General features: G+C 39.2%; 8 protein-coding genes across 8 annotated transcripts in view; 3 read left to right on the forward strand and 5 right to left on the reverse strand.

Annotated features, from left to right (window-relative positions):
- LOC111597593 (kin of IRRE-like protein 2) overlaps positions 1-2,053 on the forward strand; it is an 85,346-nt gene extending 83,293 nt beyond the window's left edge. Inside the window, 2 exon segments of the mRNA XM_023312393.2 lie at positions 868-931; positions 980-2,053. Coding sequence (XP_023168161.2) covers positions 868-931; positions 980-1,932 — 1,017 coding nt within the window. The 3' untranslated portion in view covers positions 1,933-2,053.
- A 457-nt stretch (positions 2,054-2,510) lies between these two features.
- On the forward strand, positions 2,511-4,792 carry LOC111597591. Its single transcript, XM_023312390.2, has one exon. It carries the CDS (start codon positions 3,133-3,135, stop codon positions 4,360-4,362), a length of 1,230 nt encoding a protein of 409 aa, XP_023168158.2. The 5' UTR covers positions 2,511-3,132; the 3' UTR covers positions 4,363-4,792.
- Positions 4,793-5,606: 814 nt separating this feature from the next.
- LOC111597515 (zinc finger protein 771) lies at positions 5,607-7,150 on the reverse strand. Its single transcript, XM_023312284.1, has 2 exons — positions 6,861-7,150; positions 5,607-6,801 (listed from the first exon to the last, which is right to left on the reverse strand). The coding sequence occupies exons 1-2, from the start codon at positions 7,050-7,052 to the stop codon at positions 5,719-5,721; spliced, it is 1,275 nt and encodes a 424-aa protein (XP_023168052.1). The 5' UTR covers positions 7,053-7,150; the 3' UTR covers positions 5,607-5,718.
- A 188-nt stretch (positions 7,151-7,338) lies between these two features.
- Positions 7,339-8,763, reverse strand: LOC111597523. Its single transcript, XM_023312298.2, has 2 exons — positions 7,634-8,763; positions 7,339-7,571 (listed from the first exon to the last, which is right to left on the reverse strand). Exons 1-2 carry the CDS (start codon positions 8,712-8,714, stop codon positions 7,384-7,386), a joined length of 1,269 nt encoding a protein of 422 aa, XP_023168066.2. The 5' UTR covers positions 8,715-8,763; the 3' UTR covers positions 7,339-7,383.
- A 1,146-nt stretch (positions 8,764-9,909) lies between these two features.
- On the reverse strand, positions 9,910-11,371 carry LOC111597534. Its single transcript, XM_023312312.2, has 2 exons — positions 10,247-11,371; positions 9,910-10,159 (listed from the first exon to the last, which is right to left on the reverse strand). The coding sequence occupies exons 1-2, from the start codon at positions 11,301-11,303 to the stop codon at positions 9,969-9,971; spliced, it is 1,248 nt and encodes a 415-aa protein (XP_023168080.2). The 5' UTR covers positions 11,304-11,371; the 3' UTR covers positions 9,910-9,968.
- A 358-nt stretch (positions 11,372-11,729) lies between these two features.
- Positions 11,730-13,503, reverse strand: LOC111597538. The gene is made up of 2 exons (XM_023312327.2): positions 12,399-13,503; positions 11,730-12,339 (listed from the first exon to the last, which is right to left on the reverse strand). The coding sequence occupies exons 1-2, from the start codon at positions 13,450-13,452 to the stop codon at positions 12,167-12,169; spliced, it is 1,227 nt and encodes a 408-aa protein (XP_023168095.2). The 5' UTR covers positions 13,453-13,503; the 3' UTR covers positions 11,730-12,166.
- Positions 13,504-16,581: 3,078 nt separating this feature from the next.
- Positions 16,582-18,141, reverse strand: LOC111597499. The gene is made up of 2 exons (XM_023312260.2): positions 16,953-18,141; positions 16,582-16,882 (listed from the first exon to the last, which is right to left on the reverse strand). The coding sequence occupies exons 1-2, from the start codon at positions 18,061-18,063 to the stop codon at positions 16,683-16,685; spliced, it is 1,311 nt and encodes a 436-aa protein (XP_023168028.2). The 5' UTR covers positions 18,064-18,141; the 3' UTR covers positions 16,582-16,682.
- A 2,710-nt stretch (positions 18,142-20,851) lies between these two features.
- LOC111597484 lies at positions 20,852-22,431 on the forward strand. The gene is made up of 2 exons (XM_023312235.2): positions 20,852-21,949; positions 22,008-22,431. The coding sequence occupies exons 1-2, from the start codon at positions 20,908-20,910 to the stop codon at positions 22,211-22,213; spliced, it is 1,248 nt and encodes a 415-aa protein (XP_023168003.2). The 5' UTR covers positions 20,852-20,907; the 3' UTR covers positions 22,214-22,431.
- The last annotated feature ends 696 nt before the right edge of the window (positions 22,432-23,127 follow it).

Genomic DNA, 23,127 nt, shown 5'->3' on the forward strand with positions numbered 1-23,127 from the left:
TTTTTTCATTTTATTTTATAATCTATTTTTTTTTTTTGTTTTATACAAAAGTGTATCTCATTGTTTTCTGCTTAATTATATTTTCCTTTTATTTTTATTTTATAAGTAATATTTAAAAAAAAATTATTTTTTATATATTTTATACTTTTCTTTTTTTTACATTTATTTATTATGACATTATATAATTATATAATTATATTTACTGTTTTTTTAATATGTGTATGCTTAACATATATTTTTTCTTTTATAGTATGATTACAATAAATTCATTTGCAAATTTTATTTACATGCACTGTTTTTCTTTTTTTATTTAATTTTTTTAGTAAGTTTTACAATTGTTTAAGCACTTGTATCTGACTGATCGCCTAGTTATATGCATATAGAAGATCAGTATATTTGTATGATAATGACACCAGCTCTGGCAAACTGAGAAGCAGGCACTTCTACCCACATAACTGACGCACCACGTTGTTAAGCAGAAGTATACATACATACATACACACACACACACATACACTTACAGACACACACAATCCACATATAAGCAATATATATATATATATCTCATACACAACTTATATGATAAGTGTCTACTCTTTTCCTTTTTTCGTCTCTTTTACGCTCTGAAATTTCATTTTCCGATAACTACCACAACAAATGCGCCCAACAACCAAACCACCAAACACGCACACCACCAACAACAACAACAACATCACCACCACCACCAACTGCTAACCATGACACTGTTACAACTACAACAACAACAATTGTTATGTTTTAACCACCAAAACCTGCAACACCTGCAACAACACCACCTGCAACACCACCACCAACAACACCTTCAATACCAACAAACACCACAATCAGAGCGTGCCAGTACTGCGCACATTTGGCGGGCATCACATCGCGTAGCGGGAACTTAACGTGGCCAGCACCACCAACGTCAGCAATACAGCAACAACAGTAGCAACAGCAGCAGCAACCACTTGCTCATCATCAGCAACCACCATAACCACGCCCACAGGCACACCACCTCTGCCACCGTTGCCCAACACATTTATAGCGATCAAAACGAAGAACGACAACAGCAACAGTAACAACACCAGCAACAGCATCACTTTGCACAGTGGCAACAACAGTTTTAAGTCAAACGCTAACAACAACAGCAATACAAACAGACGATCGCCAAATGCACAGCAGCAACCGCCGCCGTTGCCCATGAAAAACGGCAGCAAGCAGAATCAGCAGCAACACGACCCACAATACCAACATCTCAGCTACAACATGACACATCTGCAGCACCTAAATTCACGCACCAACAACACGCTCGATCGCAAACACGCACACAGTGAGGGCAATGCTGGCGGCGACTACTGCACGCAGATCAATCCGCATTATCTGCAGACCTTCGATAGCTTAGATCGGGATCATTACAGCGTGACTAATCTGCATGCTCATCCGCATCGCAGCCAGTCCAAGTCGCAGATCTATAGCTATGGCAGCAGCGGCACCGCCAGTGACACCTCCAATCAGCAGCAACAGCAACAGCATCCTCAGTATCACAGCAGCAGCAACATCGCGCACATTGAGCACCACTATCAGCAACACAGTCATCCACACCAACAGCAGCAGCTGCAGCTGCAGCAGCAGCAGCTGCCACACCACCACCAACACCACAGTCTCAGGCACACGAAACATAGCAAGGGCCACAAGAACAAGCACAGCTCAAAGAACAGCAAGTCACAGGATGATTTTAAAGCCATGCACAAGCAGCAGCAGCAGCAGCAGCAGCAACTGCAACAAAAGTGCAGCAAGCAGCAGCAGCAGTCAAGCAAACGCACCAGCAACAACCAGTTGTTGCCACAGCAACCACAACAGCAGCATTATTCCAGTTCCAGTGATAGTTTACCATTTGATAATAACTATTATTAAAGAGGCACGCACACACACACACACACACACTAAGTCACTCACACACATTCAGAGTCACTTATTGCTGTCTCCGTTGTAAAATGTTGTCGATGCCCAAAACGCACATCCAATAACAACTCAATGGATTGACACACACATGCATACGCATTTATATAAATGAAAGAGCACACACACAGTCACACACACACACACACACACACACCTTGAATGATACCTACACGCAGCACTTTGAATTGTCTTTGATTTGGTTTTTCGGAATCCGAAACAATTTACAACATTGCCAAAAATCTAGCATACTTTATATACATACACACACACCCCCACACACTCACACACGCCCACACACACAGGACACACACACATTTGAAAGTTATGCTGCTCTGCTAATGGCAGCTGTTTGTGTTGTTGTTTTATTGAATTGAAAGTCGAAAGCCACAAAATATTAAAATGGATTTAGCATAAATTAATTACAACTTAAATATTTTATAAACTAATTTAGAGCGTAGTTGAAATACCAAAATAACAGAAATATTTATAAAATATGATAGTGAATGGAAAATTACCAAATGTTGTAGGTCTTCGCAGCCAAAAAAAAAATAAGGAGTCATTTATTGTTAAATGTGGTCAATATGTGTGTGTATATATATATAGCTATCTGATAAGCATAATTGTATACTTAAGATATGTTTAATGACTAAGATTCCGCCCCTGCCCCTGCCCCTGCCTCTGCCCTTGCCCCAGCCACTGACCCAAGCTCACCTGAAGACCCCCACTATTAGCCTCTCTCTGTCTCTATCTGTTTCTCACTCTTTCTCGCAGTCTTCGCTAATCAGCTGTTTATTTATTTATTTCATTAACAATTTGCTTGAATTAACTGCCAACAACTCGTACACAACAACAACAATAACACATACAAAACAACAACTACAACATACAACACTACTCCCACTTATATAGTCCTCCACTTTGGCCAGCGCAAGCGCGCACGATGAGCTTGGCAATCTGCTCTGGCAGCAGCAGGCCAGCGAATTCATTGAGCAATACCCCTGCCCGTTGCCGCCCATACGCCACTGCCCCGCCCACACGCATGGGCATCGCCCTCACAGTGTGGGCGAGCTGTTGTCCACAGAGCAGCGACACCAGCGCGACTTGTTCAGCGGCGATCTGGGCATTCCGGAGATCCAAACACACGTCGGCAGTATGGTGCACACCTTCGAGACGCTGGCACTGCAGCGACGGCTAGCCGAGGCCGAGCAGCAACGAGATCGTGAGCAGAGTAAGTATGAGCTACGCCGGAGCGACAACAGTATTAGCAACAGCAACAGCAACAGCAACAGCGAAATCAAATACAGCCAAGTGAAGCGTAGGTCGCAGGAGCTGCGGCAACGTCTGCAACAAATGCAAAGGCAAAAGCACAAGCTTCATCCACAGGCACTGACACAGTCACAGTCACAGCATCAGAATCTTCATCCTTATCGTCATCAGCATGGTCAATGCATACTAACCGCACATGCACCAGGCAAGCTCATCAGCAGCTGCAGCACCCAGAGCCTGGCCAGTCAATTGGCTACGCTGCCACGCCCAGCACCGCCGCCCACAGGTGCACATTCCACAGAGCAGCTGCGACAGCCATACGACGACTATCGCAAGAATCTGTTTGGCACTCGTGTGTCCAGCGTGGAGGAGCTACAGGACGAGACGTACATTGTGAATGCGGCCTTTGACGAAATATTTGCACGATATAATGACGATGGCGAGGAGCTAGAGACGGAGCAGGAAGCGCGGAGCAACACTCTACAGGAGACGACACGCAGCTACACCAACACGAATACGATTACGAATACAGATGACCTATTTGACGATGAGCACATGCTGGTGAGCCTTAGCGAGCTAGACGACGATGTCTTTGCCAGTCGAGCTCAAACAGCTTCGACCACGCCCACCACAGCTTGCGCAGGCCGCACGCCCAGGCACAGTCAGAAGTATGCTGCGCCAGCGCCACCGATACTCCAGCAGCGGTCCAGCACTTTGACGAATCTCTTTGAGCGCTTTAAAGGTAACTCCACAGCGGGAACAGTCAACAAAACACACTCCGAGCAGGAGTTGCAGCCTTTGCCTCCAGTCTCGACTCCCTCCAAGCTGCACAAATACGCTGCGCAGCCAGCGCTGAATGAGGAACCGGACTTCAATCGTGGTTCCACGCTGAGCCAGTCGTTTGTACGCCAGCTGAAGCGGGTGTCCTACAAACAGAAGCGCGCACCACCTGCACCACCGCCAAAGCCGCGTTCCAATGTGGCGCATGTGACGCCACTGCGCAACGCTTTGATCTTTCCCAAACGCTCGAAGTCCTCCAATGAGCTGCTGCTCGACGATCTGAATGTGCAGGCGCGTAAGTATTTTCGGCGGTCCGAGCACAGCGCCGCGGTCTAAGGAATCACCTGGAGATTGGAAAGCAAACTGCACCGCCTCTCACCTAATTTGCTCACCTGCTAACCACATTCATTATATGTGCATCAAAATACCCTTTGCAAGCCAATCGAATTATAATAAATTTTCTATTGATTCAATTTTTGGTAGAGGCGACGCTTTTGTAGACTAAGTGTGCCTGCCCCTCTAATGACCCATGATACCGATAACGATAACGATTCAGCGTAGCTATCCCGCCGTCGCAAACTAACAATCGAAAGGAGGCAAAATGTTTCTCTTAATGAGGAACAGCTGAAACGAGCCCAAAGAGATTTACGCCATAATTGGATTGATACTTGATATTTCAGCACTCTTAAAGCCAGCTAATTGAGTATATTACCATAATAATAATAAGTACTTACAATATTTATAATCATTATTACGTTTATGCAAAGCGAACAAAAACCAAATATGTAGTTGTATTTGTAAGTCCTCAGCTTATATACATATATGTATACATATATATTGATATATTATGTATATATAAATATATACATACATATATGCTTAAGCTGCATGCGATTCAAAATATATAGGCATATTATACAGTAAAGCGCAAAACACAGAAATCATTAACAATATATATTCATGTACAAAATGAAAAACTTTCAAAGAAAATAAAAAATTCTGCCCATAAAATTTATGCATGTTATTTATGTAATTTTTTCGAAAGCAAAAATCAAATTAAATATATATAAATATATATATATATATATATATATATATATATATATATATATATATATATATAGATAGAAAGTTCGCATATAATATATACTAACTAATTACGGCCTTTTGTATATGGCAAATAACAAGAATTTGTGTAATTACGTAATCTGTTGTAACTTGTAGGCTAAACATAACAAAAGCTATTGTAAACCCATAACAAGAAGGCAAACATAACTAAACCTTTATGTGCATGCAATAAAAAACATCTAAAATTATCGTCCTGCATTTGTTATTGAAGTATAAAGCAAAAGAACCATGTTGGAAGATCACAAAATATTCGATTGATTTTGGAAAATTTTTTATTTTTATTTAATTTAATTTATTTAATAGTAATAGTAAGTAGGAAAACTAGACAGTTCTTATATACAAATATAACTCCAGGATGTTAAAGGATTTGAATAATGGAAGAAATATTTATGTATAGTATATATATTCGACTATTAAAATTAATTTAAATTTATTTTTTTACAAGCATTTTAAATTTAAATATTATACATTTTGCCGTGAGCTTCAGTCAATTCAAATTACACTTAGTCTACCTGGCATTTATTTGGCTAATAATTTGAAATCAGCTTATCAGTCTAGTACAAACTAGGACGCCAAGTCTTCAGAGGCTATTGTAGCCACAGGCAGGCAGGATTTGAGTTGATGCTTCTTCAGCTGAATGAGACGACTGAAGGTCTTCAGGCAGATACTACAGCTATGCCGTCGCTCGCCCGTATGGATGCGCTCATGAGTGCGCAACACACTTAACTGGGCAAAGCTGCGATCACAGAGTGAACAGGCATATGGACGCTCGCCCGTGTGAGTGCGCTTGTGCAGCTCAAGCAAATAGACGCGGGCAAAAGTACGGTGGCACACGGTGCAGGTGTGTGGCCGTTCCGACGTGTGCAATGAGGTAATGTGTCGACGCAGATTACTGGACTCCACGAAGCCTTTCCCACAGTACTCGCACTCATATTCCACCAGCTTTAGATGTCGCTTTTGGTGTGTCACAAGTCCGCCGTTTGTCTTAAAAGTCTTTGGGCAAGCGTCGCAGGCAAAGGGTCGCTCACCATTGTGAAGGCGCAAATGCATGATTAGGCTAGATGCAGACTGCATGCACTTGCCACAGTGCGTGCAACGATGACGCGAACGCATATCTGAGGAAGGTGCCTCGGATACAAAGCAGTTGTGCCTCTCAAAATTGATATGCTGTGTAAAGCCATGGGCACATTGACTGCAGCTGTATATCTCTGCAGCAGGATGCACCTTGCCAAGATGCCGCTGCAACGTGGCAGCCTGCTGAAAGGTGGCGCCACAGTCATCGCAGCTGAAATTGGCAACAGGTAGACTTTCATTTCGCTGTTCTGTCTCATTTATATCCACAGACGGCGTTCTTTCATGTCGCTCCTCCGTCTCGCATTCTTCGTAGAGTTCAACATTTTCACTGGGATCGAATTCAATTATATCATCTGCACTTATTGCCCGCTCTGCATCATCGTCAACCACAAGCTCTGCGTCACCCAGAAAATTACCACCAATTGGTGCTTCTTCGCCCTCAAGCCGCTCAACAGTTCGCTTGCGTAGCTCTTCTTCCGTTGCTGCACATTTGTCCCGAAACTTGGCAGAGATGAGCAGTTCCTTTGTACACTCCTGGCACAAATACTTCGGATATGCATCCCACTTATCGACCTAAAGCAAGCATAACTCCAATTATATACAAGTATTCAACAAATATTTTGTAAATTCACCTTAATGTCGCCACAGCGCTCGAGCAATGTGCATAAGTCAGTCTGTTGTTCCTCCACATGTTCATAGATGTCCACCAAAAGTTCGTCTTGCTTAAGACAAGCGCGACAAAGCAACTCACTTAGCTCAGCTGGCATTTCTTCCTTACTATTTATTAGCTTGGAATTTAAAAAGTATTGTATATATTCTCCCATGCGGATGTTTATTCTAGTTAAGCGCGTTCAGGCATTTTTAGTACGTTTTAAAAACAGCTGTTTTCCCTGGAGTTATCGATATTGGTGATGTGAAATTTCAATGGCGCGTATTTTAAGTGTTTTTACCGATATTTTCGCAACATGCCGATGAACAAAAATTAAAATGTTTAATTTCGTGGTTGATAAAAAAAATTGTTTTCTTTCGACTTTTTTGCATAAAAATATTAAGGCAACTAATATTCCGAAATAAAATGTAAAAATGGTTTACTTTAAAAAAAATCTCATTTATTTCCTTTTTATATAATATACATTTCCTGCAATTTAATAGCATTTATTCCAGATCATCAAAATAGCCCAGATATAAATAGCGTTTCAGAATATTTCTAACATCCTCTAGATAGGCCTCATTATAGTAGAGACCCAATCTTAGTTCTCTATCTTCTATCATTTTAGATATCTCAAAGTTTGCTCCCTTCATTGCAGTCATCACAGGCAAGAATGTTACCAGCAAAAAGAATTCTATGAAAAGATATAATTTAAAAAATTGATACTAAAATTATGTTTGGATTTTCAAAGCTTACCATAATACTTATGTCGAAATATCTGTTTTCGAAACTCGACTAAAGTGGGAAGCTCGCCCTCAAAATTTAATTTTTTTAAGGTATCCGTGAAAGTCGAAAAGTAAATGTAAATCAATTCGTCGCGCTGATTTTGCCGTTGCTCTGGCGACAGCATCTGATAGATAGAGTAAAGTATATCATTAGGCATAGGACCCACATTGCTCATTTGGAAGTCCAACAGCATACAGTCCTCAATTGTTCCGTCTTCTTTGTTGTACTTAAACATTAAGTTCTTCACATGAAAGTCGCCATGACACAGTACATAAAAAGCATTTTCTTGGGGATTTTGTCTGTACTCCTTTAAAGTGTCCCTGCAGCGTTGCACATAGTGTGGTAATATTTTCTCGAAATATGGCTTATATTCAGTCAGATCTGGTACAGCATCGAGCATTTTGATGAATATATTCATCCCATTCAAGAAGAATTTATCTTCGTCGATTTTGGGCAGGTCAAACAAACTGTAGCTGAGATCCTTTAGGATTTCTGGTTGTTCTTTGTTCAATTTATAGCTCACAGCATGCCATTTGGCCAGCTTCAAGTATGCACAACGAACCTCCTCAAAAGTCGGCTCCCGATCACGAAGTACAGTATAACCCTGTTCCAATAAATCATTAAATACCATTACCTGTCGTGGCTTCAGGCTATAATAGATGCAAGGCCCGTGCAATTTCGTCTTATCTCCCACCTCAAGCAGTATTTGCTCAAACTTGGGCAGGATCGTCGAGTACATGTTAATCTCGGTATCGAATATATGCGACTCACTCAGCATCTGCTTCTTGTGGCCGTCTTGCTCAGGCATGGTCTTAATGATCAGCGACTTGAAGGACTTGTCCCCCTTTCTGCTTTTATACTCCACGGCAGCTCTAAACATGATGCTCGCATAGTGATCGCCTTTGGCTGTCGCAGGTGTGATCTGAATGTCAATTATCTCCACTTGATCATCATTTTCATGGGCGCTCAGCACGTCTTTGAAGAATTGAAAGTCTAGCCAAGAGGGCGCTTCCAGCTCATCCTCATTATAAGATTCTGTATTTGGTGCCATTTCTCAGATAAAAAGTTGACGAAAAACACAGTCCGAAGATTCCAAAGCAACGTTCTCTAATACGCGACACACAGAGTGTGGGAGAGCTTTTATACATCCCGTTATCAGCGCATATCTTAATAACCAGATGAACTTATCTAGGCTCAATATATCTTGTTACTTGCACAGTCATTTTATATAATTTAAAAGTCATCTTTGAAACAAGTATTTTGTATAAAAAATCTTGATCAGGAACTAGGTTACATTTCTATAAGTTTTAATTATTTTTGTGATATTTTATATATTTATATTTATATCCAGCGTGCTAAATAAGAGCCTTATTGTTGTTAATAAATATAAAGGTACTGCAGAAGAAACGTAGTTAATAACCAAGATAGTTCTTATTTTAGTATTGTAGTAATAATAATTATAATTTTCTACATTTGTTATTATTATGTCTATGTCTGAGGCTTACTTCCTCTTCATACCCTTATCCCATTGAATATGGGCATTAAAGGTACTATTAATTCGTTAAAAAGTCTGTAACATGCGGAAAGACGAACTAATTCCAACGCCATAAGAGATTCTTGATCTATGCCAGTCTGTTGTGATTTGATCCCGAAAGATATAGACCACTTTCATTTTACACGTAGAATAATTTCAGGGCATCGCCTATTCGGTAACTGCTGACTAGGGTATTCTTCTTGATGTTAGTTCAAAATAAAACTTTGATTTCAAGCCAATGACATGTTAGACAACTCAGTAGTGAGATACGCAAAGCAGAATATCTGCCAGTTAGCTAGTTTTTTATAGTAAATACTTGTAAATATTTCATTGCCACGGTGAAAAAGTTTCGTAAGATAAGAACAGATACGCCTTAAATGCAAACTCATGGTACAGTGGGTCATTTGTTATCAGTGATAAGAAATATTGTGTTTGATTCTGTCGTTATATAGATAATAAAAAAGAATGATAGCAATTGAAAATTAATTGTTACGATTATTTATTGAATCTCTTTTGATAATCTCTCCCTGTAAACAATATAGTTTATTGCAATGCATAGAATTTTTGTATATATATTGTAAAATAAGATTTGATCTACTCTATCCCAAATTAAATACAGCAACAATATTTATTGCGTTTGCTATTGTTATTATGAGTAATAGTAGTAGTAAGAGCAGTTTACTTAATTTAATTAATATATTTTTAAAAATGTCACAGCGAATATATCTTTATGGCTCTTGAAGTTGTAGCATAGAATATTTCGATAGATAATTATTTTTGTTCGGGTAATTCAAAATAGCCCAGATGCATCATTCGAGGCAGAAGATATTCCAATTCTTGCTTGTAGCTCTTATCCTGATACAACTGCTTGCGTAGGTTTTCATCCTGTAGCAATGCGCCAGGATCCTTGCCTTTGCGCATGTTATAAGATCCGGGTAAGAATATAGTGAGCAACATATAATCTAATGGGGTAAACATTAAGTAAATATTAAGATATACATAATCCTTATTATTCCACATATATCATATTGCAATTATGGCTAGCTTACCACTGTATCGCCTATCAAAGATCTGCCTTCGGAACTCTACTAAGCTGGGCATCTCTCCTTGATATCCAATTTTCAACAAAGTCTTTACAAAGGTATCAAAAAAGTAAAAGAGTAATTCATCGCATCTGTCTTTTCGTTCATCAGGACCCAACAGCATATATTTTGCGTAATGCAAGTCGTTAGCTATGGATCCAATGTAGGAAATCTGGAAGTCGAGCAGCATGCAGTCGCCGTCGTTATTGAACATCGTGTTACGGATATGAAAGTCGCCGTGGCACAGAACATAGTACGCATTGGACTGTCGATTCTCACGATATTCACGAACTACGTCTTGCCAGCGTTTAAGGAGGTTTTCTCGCATTGGCTCAAAGTATTTTCGATACTCCTTTAAATTTTCCTCCTGACTGATCATGTCTATAAAATTTGGCAACGCGGTTTTCATGAAATCGTGTTCCAAAAAGTTTGACAATGTCGTCAAATCAAATTGCAGTTCATTAAATGTTCCCGGTTGTTCTTTCAACAGTTTGAAGCTAACTGCCTGCCATTTGGCAAGTTTTCCAAGCACCGATCGCAGTTCAGTTAAGGTGGCATATCTGTCCCGAATTACTTGGTAGCCCTGGGGCACCAGATCCTCAAAAATAATCACCGGCCTTGGATCCAAGCTGTGATAGACGCAGGTGGCACAAAACTTGATCTCTTCCCCTGCCTCACGAAGAATTGCCTCGAACTTGGGCAGCACTTCTGTAAACATCGCAATCTCTGTTTGGAATATTTTAGAATCGGCCAGAAATTCTTTCTTATGTCCTTCCGCCTGAGGCATCGTCTTAATGATCAACGACTTTGAAAATTTTCTCTTTTGCACCGAATACTGAACAGTAGCCCGGAACATTACACTCGCATAGTGATCGCCTTTAGCACTCGCTGGGGAGATCTTTGATTCAGTTGCTATTAGACTCGGCTTCTTGAAGTGCTTCACTAGCGCATCCTGAAGGAAGTGCTTATCCAGCCAGGCGGGCGCTTCCAACTCATCCGAATTGTAGTTATCATCATTGGACATTATAAAAGAAATGTCGACCAAAATGCTCTGCTCAGTCACGTAGTTATCAACAAACTAACTGCGAATCGAGGGCTATTTCGTATTTATATTGTTGTTATCTTGAACAAGTTCAAGCTCTGTAATTTTAAGTGATAGATTATGAAATAGGCGTTCGATTGATTGTTGCATTGATTCTATTAGAGCAGAAATCAAATCACCAAATTCATTTCCTATTTCTATACAAAGCCACATTTTATAGATAGCAAAAATAATCAAAATTATCTTTGTACATATGTATGAAAGCACAGATAACTTAAATAAATTAATAATATGCAAATAAATTAATAATATGTTCATTTAGCACTCAATTATTGCTAATTAAAACTATTATAAGATAGCATTCACTCAATGTTATGACTGCAATAACTGTTATCCTTTAATTGGGTACAAATTTCTAATTTAATTTAGATTATAAAATTAGTTGTATTTTACAAATCTTCACCTTCTATTGGACTCTCACTTATTCAACTCGACTGAAAAGTTTTGTCATTTGACAATCCAAATGATTTTCTATATAAAGATGCATTTTTGGAAAGATCGGACATACTGCATATGTGCATGTTATGAATAAATGTATACGATATAGATACTAGACATATGCAGCTAATCTGTGTACATATATTTATACATATCATATACATGACATACATATATACATACATATATACATACATACATATCACATGACATATGCGCCCTCTCGAAGCTACAATATGTTAACTAAGCGCTCTTGAGGAACTTCACCCCAGACCACTTAGGCATGAATGGCTCTTACGTAATTCTCTCTCTCTCTCTCCAAATAAATGAAGGTAATACAATGGATATCACACCGACATATCACTGAAGTAGCCTAGATTATTCATACGCTCCAGTAAATATTCCACCTCCTCTTGGTAATCCTTATCCTTGTACATACTCGTACGTCGTCGAAAAGGATCATTGGCATTCTTCCTGGCAGCTATTTGCATGGGCAAAAATGTAGTCAGCAACATAAACTCTGAATAAATAAACTTAACGTTGTTTGGTAATGTCAAATATTAATAATTATGTACTCACCATTAAATCTCTTATCGATCATCTGGCTCTGGAACTCCTCAAATGTGGGCGCCTTACCGTGGTAACCTATCTTTGTTAGCGTTTTGTGAAATATTTCTAAATAATATTTGATGAGTTCGTCTCTTTGGCTGCCACGTTCTTGAGCAGAAAACAACATGTACATCGCATAAAGAAAGTCATTAACCATTGGGCCCACATGAGACAGTTGAAAGTCTATCAGCATGCAGCTGTTGTCCTTGAACATCAAGTTTCTAATATGAAAGTCGCCATGGCATAGAACATAATACGAATCATCTCGGGGACTTTGGCGATACTCGTCTAAGGTTTCTGCCCAATTTTGAACTAGATTAGCACGCATAGCCTGGAAATACTTTTTATACCTTTTCAGGCTGTCTACTTCATCAAGCATGTAAATAAAGTTAGGCAAAGCATTGGTTATGAAGCTTTGATTCAGGAAGTTCGGTAGTGTGGCGATATTGTATTGTAATTTTGCAAAGAAATTCGGATCTTCTTTTAATAGTTTGTGGCTAACTGCATGCCATTTGGCCAGCTTGTCTAGAGCGCAACGTAGTTCGTCTAAGGTGACAAGTCGATTGCGTAGCACTTGGTATCCCAAAGGCAACAGATCCTCAAAGATCATCACCTGCCGCGGCTCCAAGCTGTGGTATATGCAAGGCGCATAGAGCGTCGTCTCTTCACCAGCCTCTCGAAGTATCGCCTCAAACTTGGGCAAAACTTCTGTATACATGGCTATCTCTGTCTGGAATATGTGTGACTCATCCACCATTCTTTTCTTAAGGCCGCCCTGTTCAGGCATCGTCTTGACAATCAGAGACTTGGTAGTGACTCCCTTATCAGTTGAATACTCTACGACAGCTCGGAACATGACACTAGCATAATGATCCCCCTGCGCACTTGCTGGCGACAATTTCAGATCGTTTAACTCTAGCTCCGGAGCCTTCTCGGACTGAATCAATACTTCGGTAAAGAAATGCGTGCTTAGCCATTCCAGCACCTCCAATTCATCGGGATTGTAGCTTAGATTTGTAGTCATTATTTCTGATAAGTTCAGTAAATATAGCGGCTACATATGCATTCGCTTACACTTGCTTCAGCACTAACCAAAAGTTCGTTCCAGTCTGTGCTTACCTCTAAATGCTTTGAGAGCTTTTTGAGAGTGACGTAACCGTAAAAAAAGCAAATAGCAAGTAATATATACCCTGTAGCTTGGTCGATCTACCTACAATTTGGTCCACTCAAACAACCCGTTTTAGGGTATAAAAAGTGCGATAATATATTTGCTCTTCATATTGAATTTACACTCTGATATTGTTATCTACGCTCTCCGAAAAAATATTACCGATTCAACACTTCCATAAAAGGTATTCTAACAAGTAATTCAAACAATATAACGATTTCAAAGAGAGCGAACGCGCGGGAAATCGCTGCTACAAATCAATTTTCTGTTGCTAAATAAATATAAAGAGAAGAAAAGCAAAAAGCTTTAGGTGCCATAAAATACAATTTCTAAAAGTTTTTATTGGTTGTGCATGCGATAGTCCGTCTGTTGAACAAAGACTTCCCCGATATTGTAGCTCTTTACTTGAAATTTATAATTTATATTTGTGTTAACTGTCGTACAAATAAAATTATTTATCTACTACCAAATTTATAATTTATATTTGTGTAAACTGTCGTACAAATAAAATTATATATCTACTACCAAATCATGAAAAAATGTTATCGACAATTTTATGACGAGAGTAAACTTGCAATATCCGTTTTTTTGCCCTTCTGTATGTCCACCTATCCATATAAATGCAAGCCTTTTCGTCGCTCTTCAAGCCAGAGCCTTCAAAATAGAAGCCTTATAAAGCTTAAACCCGTATGCCAATACTCCCACTAGGGGAGTAGCAAATCGAGAAATACAATTTATGGTATAGCAGAACGTTAATTTTAAAATGCCTGAGAGCCGAGACTGCTCAACTAGTAGATAGCTTGTACCCTACGAAGAGCTACTGCATTCCCTACTCTTTTATATAGACATTACAAGCAACATGTGCGCCGCCTCGCACTATGCTTTCTGCACTTGGGCCTGGTATGAACCTTATTTATTGAATAAATTGACTTCTGAATGGACTTTCATAATCATAATCATAATAAGAGCGTGATAATGATATTTATATCTGTGTACTTCAAGGCACAAATCTCTAGTATTTTAAGTACTTTTTCTGCGAATTTATGAGGAATGGGGAAGGCATCCAAAAGCCAGAATCCAACATATACCAAATCATAATTCCTAATTTCTTATGTTTACTGCCCGCTCAGTTGTCATTTCGTTTGGCATTCAAGCTACGTTGAAACAACGATGTAAAATTGTAAATTTTTATCGATATTGAAATGGGATGAATTATTGGGAATAAAATAATAAATAAATCGTAATACTAAAAAAAATAAAAAATATTATATACAAAAATTAAATTGGAAGTTTCTAGCTGTTGTTGCTAAGAGATCAGTGGACACGGCTAGATCAACTCGGCTAGTCGTAGAGCCTTTGCCACGGCTCCCTCTGCCTGCTACATCGTCACAAATTCAATATACCATTTTCAATGTATAATATGAGTATGCTAAAACTACAAAATATATACAGAAAAAATTTATATTTTATTCTAAAAAAAATATACTAAGTATGAGATTTCAATATTTTTTAAAATTATATATGTTTTTTTTCAAATTATTGTCTTACAAAAATAATTAATAAAAATTAAAAAACTATTACCATAGGCATAAAAAACCATAACAACTCAAAACATATTCAAATTCAAGTGACACGAAAGTGTTTGCACAGAAATATTTTTCAACAAGTAAGAAAGCTCTAGTCGGGGTGCCCGACTAGGAGATACCCTGATCCCAGTCCTTTAAGTTTTGTAATATTTTCCGTAGTTTGTATCGAGTATTAAAAAAAAAAAGAAAACAAATAAAAATCGACATTGCGAGACCAGGTTTCGAACCCGGATTATTTGCGCAACGTGCACAAACTCTACCAACATCGCCACTTCATAACTAAAAAAAAATAAAAAAATAAAAAACGTTTCATATCCACTGGCCTCGAACCTAGACCAAGCTGCACACGAGCGGCGCCTCTACCAACGCAGCCACTGCCCTTCTTACCCGAACTGTTGCAAATTTGAACATAAGTAGCAGCTAATAATTCAGCACAATTCAATCGCAATTTCAATTCTTGGAATAGAAAAGAATACACGCATTTGAATGTATGTGTGCACACGCATAGGAAAAATGCGTGCGCGTGGCGCTGCTGACATGTGCTTTTGCAAATTGGCCAAACGTTTTGTTTAATAACTTCTGTTTTACTTAATGGATTTTAATGAAATTTTCAGCATATGATCTACATATCCTATTGGCTTGGTTGAGATGCAAACGCCTTCACATAATGGCCCTATTTCCAACTAAACTTAAATTCTAAGAATTTGGGGGAATTTGGAGCCGGTATCCAAAATCCAACAAAAATCAAAATTGCATAAAATATACATAAGACTAAATACAAAATTTGGATGCTCTAGCTCTTAAGACGTTCGAGATATAATTTATTTACTACATTTCAATAATGTTTTTATTCGATAACAATTAAATGCGAATAGTTATCGAATATTTGAAACAAACTTGACCTGCGCGTGCTATACACGGACCTACAAAAAAAATTTCAAGTCTCTAGCTCTTATAGATGCTGAGATCCACGCGTTCACACATACGGACAGACGGACAGACGGACAGACAGACAGACGGACAGGGCTCAATCGACTCGGCTTGTCGTCCTGATCAAGAATATATATACTTTATGGGGTCTGCCACGCCTCCTTCTGCCTGTTACATACATTTGCACAAAACCATTATACCCTGATTTCCCATTTTTAATGGGATCAGGGTATAAAAATAAGGCAATATTAACTTAATTAACTATTAAAATTAGTATTTGGTATGACCCCCGTTGGCTTCAATGACCGCTTCCAACCGTCTATTCATGGATATATATATAATCTACATCTTCACAAATCTGATTTCCCATATTCAATAAGTGATGTCAGCATGCTAAAACTACAAAAATAGATATATATATTCATGAACATATTTATTACACTTACACCTCCTATATAGACAGTATTTCTTAAAATAATGATATTGGAATTAATTAGCTAATACAATATAATTACAACACATGAAAGGGTATAGCAATGCCAAAATGCTCGCAGGGAATCACATTGTATACTACTGATCCGCATCCAGCAACCCTTCACTAAAATATACAGATAATAATTCCCGTAGTACCCTCTGGGTGGCTGGATTTCGGTAGCAGGCATTCTTGAAGTTAATTGCTCGCTCATCTGTTTTGATCAGGGCGTTGAAGTCGGCATCATCGGTTTCAACATTCCTCTGGATGGGAAAGATGCCGAGGCTGGTGTGCATAGCTGGAAGGCGCAAAAGATGGAAGCACGTTAAGGTGGATTCGAGAGAAGTTACGAAGTATTTTAGACATACCGTAAAAGGACTTTTCCTTGAGCTGCAAGTGGAAGTTATGCAAGCTGGGAATATGTGATTTATAACGTAGTTTTCTGAGCGTATCCGAGAAAATCTTAAAATAGTATTCAATTAGCTCCTCTTGGTGGTGTAAATGGAAATCCAATTGCAACGACGAGTTCAAAAAATAGAACAGATCAATGGCCGGAGAGCCCCAGGCAGCGTACTGGAAATCTATGATAATAACATCCTCCGGCTGAGCAGTGACTTCGTTGTACTTAACGAGAACATTATTGGTCCACAGATCCCCGTGGGCCAACACATTAATGCCCGCACTAACATCGAACACTCGCTTGCCCAGCTCCATGTAGACGGGCACCAGATCGTTCAATTTCTGGGCATATTGCTCATAGCCAGGCCATTGAGCCACACACCTGCTTGCAGCCTGTATCATGCCTTCAAAGATGGGCGCATAGTTGTCTGTGTGTCGGTTGAACATGCCACGATCGTAGGTCTCCAAGGCGCCGAGTTCGCGCTCGTTCAACACGGCCGAGGTGGCGTGCATCTTGGCTAACTTGCGCAGCACTAGTCGAGCCAGATTTAGATCTAAGCCTAATAGACGTTCGGGCATAACGAAGCCACGCATGCTGAGGTCCTCGAAGATTAGAGCTGAACGATCGTAGTCAACGGACATTGTTTCAGCAAAGAGTTGCTCACTGTCGCCAATTTCTAATAGCAAAGCCTTTAGTTTAGGCAGAATCTGTTCATAAATAGACATTTCCCGATTGAATATATCGTATGGCTCCATGACTTTGCGTGCGAACTCATTGCTCTCGTATGTGGTCTTGATTATGTAGTGTCCGATCTGTGAGTTGCCATCGCCGCTGATGAACTCTGCTTTAATGCGGGTCAAAACACCGCCATAGTTTTCGCCGCGTCCCAAGGCTGGACGACCGTCCAGTGCGACGATCCTTAAATTCGAATCCCTGTGGAATTGTTGAAGAGCATTCTGTAAGTATCTGTGTGTTAGCCAGTCTGGCGCACCCGAAATTTCGGAAACTTCTGCCTGTGAATTGGAAGCTGTCAGCTTTGGAATGGCGTCCAATGTGCCTATCAAATCTGAAACTGACATTTTGTTGAGCTTCTTTAACTGATCTATCACAATCTAAACCCTTCCACGGCTGTTTAAGTCTTATTGTGTCAAACTTTCTCAGCCACACAGCTTTTTATACACCATCTCCTAGCAGGTGTCGACGACGTATTCATATCGCAATTGTGATTTATATGGCAAAGTGTAAGAGATGCTGGTTAAATATGTGCATATTATAAAGTATATAGTATATATGTACATGTATTTATATATTTATACATAGCGCACACACGGATTAAGCTTTACAAATGGTGCCGTTCCATCTCACCCACGCGCTGTTGCTACTGCCCTCTAAACGATATGCACACAGACTTTAATTGGCTAAGCCTAATCGTATAAAAGTCAAGGTTAAAGAAAACGCTAGTTTCTCAAATGTTGCAATTCCATTCAAGCATTCCTGAGGAACATTTGAATAAATATGAAACAAGTCAAGCGAATTACTTTTTATTTAATCAAAGGCTTAGTCAAAAGACAACACGTGAGAAGTGAATGCCCAAATAATTCCTTTTATAAGTGTCAATATTTATACAGTTACTGAAAGTGTCTGGGTAAACAGTCATAACAGCTTATGACGGAAAATTGTTTGATCATATTTGTACAGGGTCGTAAGCCAACAAAGCTTCAATCATTATACAATTTATAGTGCATGCTCAGTGACGTCTTACGAGCTTACAAAAAACACATCAACTTTGCCTTGAAAGCAAGGAAATAATAACTAAAGAACGAAACAAATCTTACAGAATCTGGCAATTTAATAAAAAGGATTTGTAATACACTTTGTATAAGCAAATTATCCATGCGTTTTTTTATCCTGATCCCATTGAAAATGGGAAATCAGGGTATAATGGCTGTGTGCAAATGTATGTAACAGGCAGAACGGGGCGTGGCAGACCCCATAAAGTATATATATTCGTGATCAGGACGACAAGCCGAGTCGATTGAGCCCTGTTCGTCTGTCCGTATGAGTGAACGCGTGGATCTCAACATATAAAAGAGCTTGAGACTTGAAATTTTTTTGTAGGTCCGTGTATAGCACGCGCAGGTCAAGTTTGTTTCAAATATTCGATAACTATTCGCATTTAATTGTTATCGAATAAAAACATTATTGAAATACAGTAAATAATTTATATCTCGAACGTCTTAAGAGCTAGAGCCTCCAAATTTTGTATTTAGTTTTATGTATATTTTATGCAATTTTGGTTTTTGTTGGATTTTGGATACTGGCTCCGAATTTCCCCAAATTCTTAAAATTTAAGTTTAGTTGGAACTAGGGCCATTATGTGAAGGCGTTTGCATCTCAACCAAGCCAATAGGATATATAGATCATATGCTGAAAATTTCAATAGCACATGTCAGCAGCGCTACGCGTATGCATTTTTCCTATGCGTGTGCACACATTCATTCAAATGCGTGTATTCTCTTCTATTCGAAGAATCGCAATTGCGATTGAATATTGCTTGAATTATCAGCTGCTACTCAACTTCAAATTTGCAACTCTTATTGCAATAGGTGCAGTGGCTGCGTTGGTAGAGGCGGCACTCGTATATAGTTAGTCGCGGGCTTTGAGACCGGTGGAGATGAAATATTTTTTATTGTATTATTTTTATTATGAAGTGGCGGTGTTGGTAGCGCAAGCAATCTGGGTTCGAATTCTGGTCTCTCTCGTAATGTCGTTTTTTATTTCATTTTTTTTTTTTTGTTGTGAATACTCGATACAAACTACGGAAAATATTAATTAATGCAAATAGGACTGGGATCAGGCTATCTCCTAGTCGGGCACCCCGACTAGAGCTTTCTTTCTTGTTTAAAGCTCGCTTAAAAGCTTTTTTAGCTCGCAAAATTTTCAAAACCTCGCTTCCAGGTGGAAAATTAAATTGCATTTGGTCATGAATCAGTGCTCAGGCATTTGTTATATTTCATACTTCGAGTCTAACAATGAAATAAATTTAGACTTAACAGACTTACAATTTTTTAGCTGAAAATAATTTGAGACTAAAAATTAATTTCGCCTATACGATTCGAAATACAATTGTATCTAAGCCATCGAAAAAGCAGTTCAATCACGCCACGATTCAAAGTTGAGGCATCATCATATAGAGTTGGCTTGCAAAGTGACAAATGCAAGGCTAAAGTTGCAGCTGACAATTCGAACACAAACAAAACACAATTGCGATTCGATTTATAAAATTAAAAAAAACAGCTGGCGCTAATTGCCACGAGGCTTGGCCAATTGACCACACGTTTTTTTAATAACTTCTGTGTTACTTAACGGATTTTATTTCATTTTCAGCTTCTAGTTGTAGCCAAGATCGACTTACATACGCACAGGCGGACTGATGGCAGTTCATTCAGATCAAGAATATACGTACATTATGGAGCTGGCCACGCTTCCTTGCACCTATTTCAAACACTTCAATAAAACTATTATACCCGGACTTCTCATTTTCAAGGGGCATATATAGATAGTATAAGAGTAGAAGAGACAGTCAGAAATTCAGCTTAACAAGTGATATTCCCAGCCGTATATTACTTTAGATTACGCAGAGACTTAGATAATTTTGCATATATTTATAGCGAGCAATTCGTCTGGCGCACGTCACAGAGCTCTGGCTCATATATATCGCTTTTTTTGTAAAAGCATGCTAGAGTAGTCAGAGCAAATGTTTGCTGGGGAATAAAAGTATCGCACGCTGGCAGAGTGATAGTCGAGCTGCCCAAAATAAATATTCTCAATTGTATTAAAGGCAGCTTTGTTCTCATATAAAAGTCTGTGCGCCCGTTCAAGATGCAGCACAACCAACGGCATCTCAGACACAGCAAGGCACAATGGCAGCGGCACCTGAGTGGCTGACACACGATTACATTAAGCATGCGCTGAGAGTGCACTACAAGGATGCCAAATTAAATATTGTGCAGTTTGAATTGAATCCGGCTCTGGGACCGGGCGAGAACTACGGGGGTGTCCTCACAAGGGTTCGAGTGCGCTTTACACTTGCTCAGCAACCAGAAAAGGAGCTGCTTCAGTACTTGATAGTGAAGACCTCCTTAGATGACGATGAGCTGTCTAAGGAGCTGATGGCGCCCTATGACATTTACAATCGTGAAATGAACATCTACGAGGAGGTGCTACCCAAGTTGAATGAGCTTCTCAAGGAAATTGGTGAGTTCGAGCCGTTGTTTCCCACGGCCATCTTCGTGGATCGCAAACGCATGGCCATCATCTTTGAGGATCTCGGTATGGCCAACTATGTGATGGCCGATCGAATTAAGCGCCTGGACAAGGATCACGCTCACCTTATTCTACGCAAGCTGGCTAAGATGCATGCCAGCTCTGCTGTATTGAACGAACGCAACTCCGGCAGCTTGGAGAAATACGATAGAGGATTCTTCAATCGCTATACTAACGCCTACAGTGGATATTTTGTAGGCGGTCTGCTAGCCGCCGCACGATGGATGAGCCAGGAGCCTGAGTGCGCTCAGTACGGGCAGAAATTGTTTGAATTAGCTCCTCACTACATGGACATAGGTCGCAAGTGTTTTGCGCCTCTGAGCGAGTCAGTGAACGTCTTGGCCCATGGAGATGTCTGGACCAACAATGTGATGGTAAAATACGATCCGGATACGGGTCGCCCAGTGGATATTGTACTTATTGACTTCCAATATTCGTTTTGGGGATCGCCCACCATCGATTTGCATCATTTCTTCAATACTTCGCTGAGGGAGCCACTGCGGCGAGAGGAGCAGAGCACTCTTATTGAGTTCTATCATCGCATTTTCAGAGATATTCTGAACAAACTTAACTACAAAGAGAACCCGATTCCCAGTTTGCATCAGTTCCAGTTGCAAGCCGAGCAAAAACGATTTTTCGGTAAGTTAACAAAAGCATTCAAGATTTCGCTTGAAATTCATTTTTGGCTTCCATATAGCTATGCACTCTGCCGTTGTCGTGCAGCCCGTCATGATCAACGAGGACTCAACAGACGCCAGTTTCAATGCTCTCATGAACGACGATGAGCGCGGCATTCGGTTTAAGAATCGCCTCTACAATAATCCCGTTGTTCAGCAAAATCTCAAGGCCCTGATGCCTGTTTTTGACAAAAAGGGACTCCTGGAGATTAATCAATGCTGTTAGACTGTGCCACGGACCACGGACCTTATCCGATTGACCATGTCTCCAAGGAACACATTTTTATTTCATCACCGAAGGCGGTAAAAATTAACTCCGCTTTCCAAATTCTAGGTTTTATTGTCTATTATTATCTAGCCTAGCCTAGCCTATCTACTTTGTTGTAAGTAAAGTTTTTTTTTAAATGTTTTCTTTCTTTATATTTTTTCCCAAAACCATCAGATATGTTCAAAATTAAAATATACTATCCTTATGTAATACAATATGAATTAGGATTAGAAAAAGTCTAGTAATTAATCGAAACTTATTTTCTTGTAAAATAAATGAATAGAAATCTATATAAATTATATATATATATATATATATATATATATATATATATATATATATATATATATATATATATATATATATATATATGTCTATGTACTGAATATAAGAAAAGCAATATCGTGGGTGTATATCCTACAAATTTGTACAGTCTCTTGTCTTGTCTCAGTCCCGGGCATTGACAAGATGGACATTGTACAAACCAATATATATATATCCACTTCGTGGATCTGTTCAGAAACTTAAATTGTTTATTTTGAAATTGTGTTTCTCTATGATAAGAGCAGGAATATTTTCAAATAATTTTATTATTTTTAAAAATTATTTCAATGATCCGTCACAAAAAGTTTCTAAAATATTGTGCTCAAATTGCAGAGGAAATAGCATTAATTTCCATAATTTTTATGGTCAGAAGCTATAGCTTTTCTCTCAATAGACCGAAGCCTGCGTTTATATACCCGATGCTTGCTGTACCCTCTCAAACGTTAAGTACGGTAATATAAACAATCTAATGCAAAGTTAGAGGTCAAGTTAACAACATTGTTTCGGGCGTGGGCTCAACTTGAATCACTATTAGGATTAAGATAATA

The sequence above is a fragment of the Drosophila hydei genome, unplaced genomic scaffold (assembly GCF_003285905.1).
Source record: "Drosophila hydei strain 15085-1641.00,03,60 unplaced genomic scaffold, DhydRS2 tig00008139-arrow-pilon, whole genome shotgun sequence".
NCBI classification, from domain to species: domain Eukaryota; kingdom Metazoa; phylum Arthropoda; class Insecta; order Diptera; family Drosophilidae; genus Drosophila; species Drosophila hydei.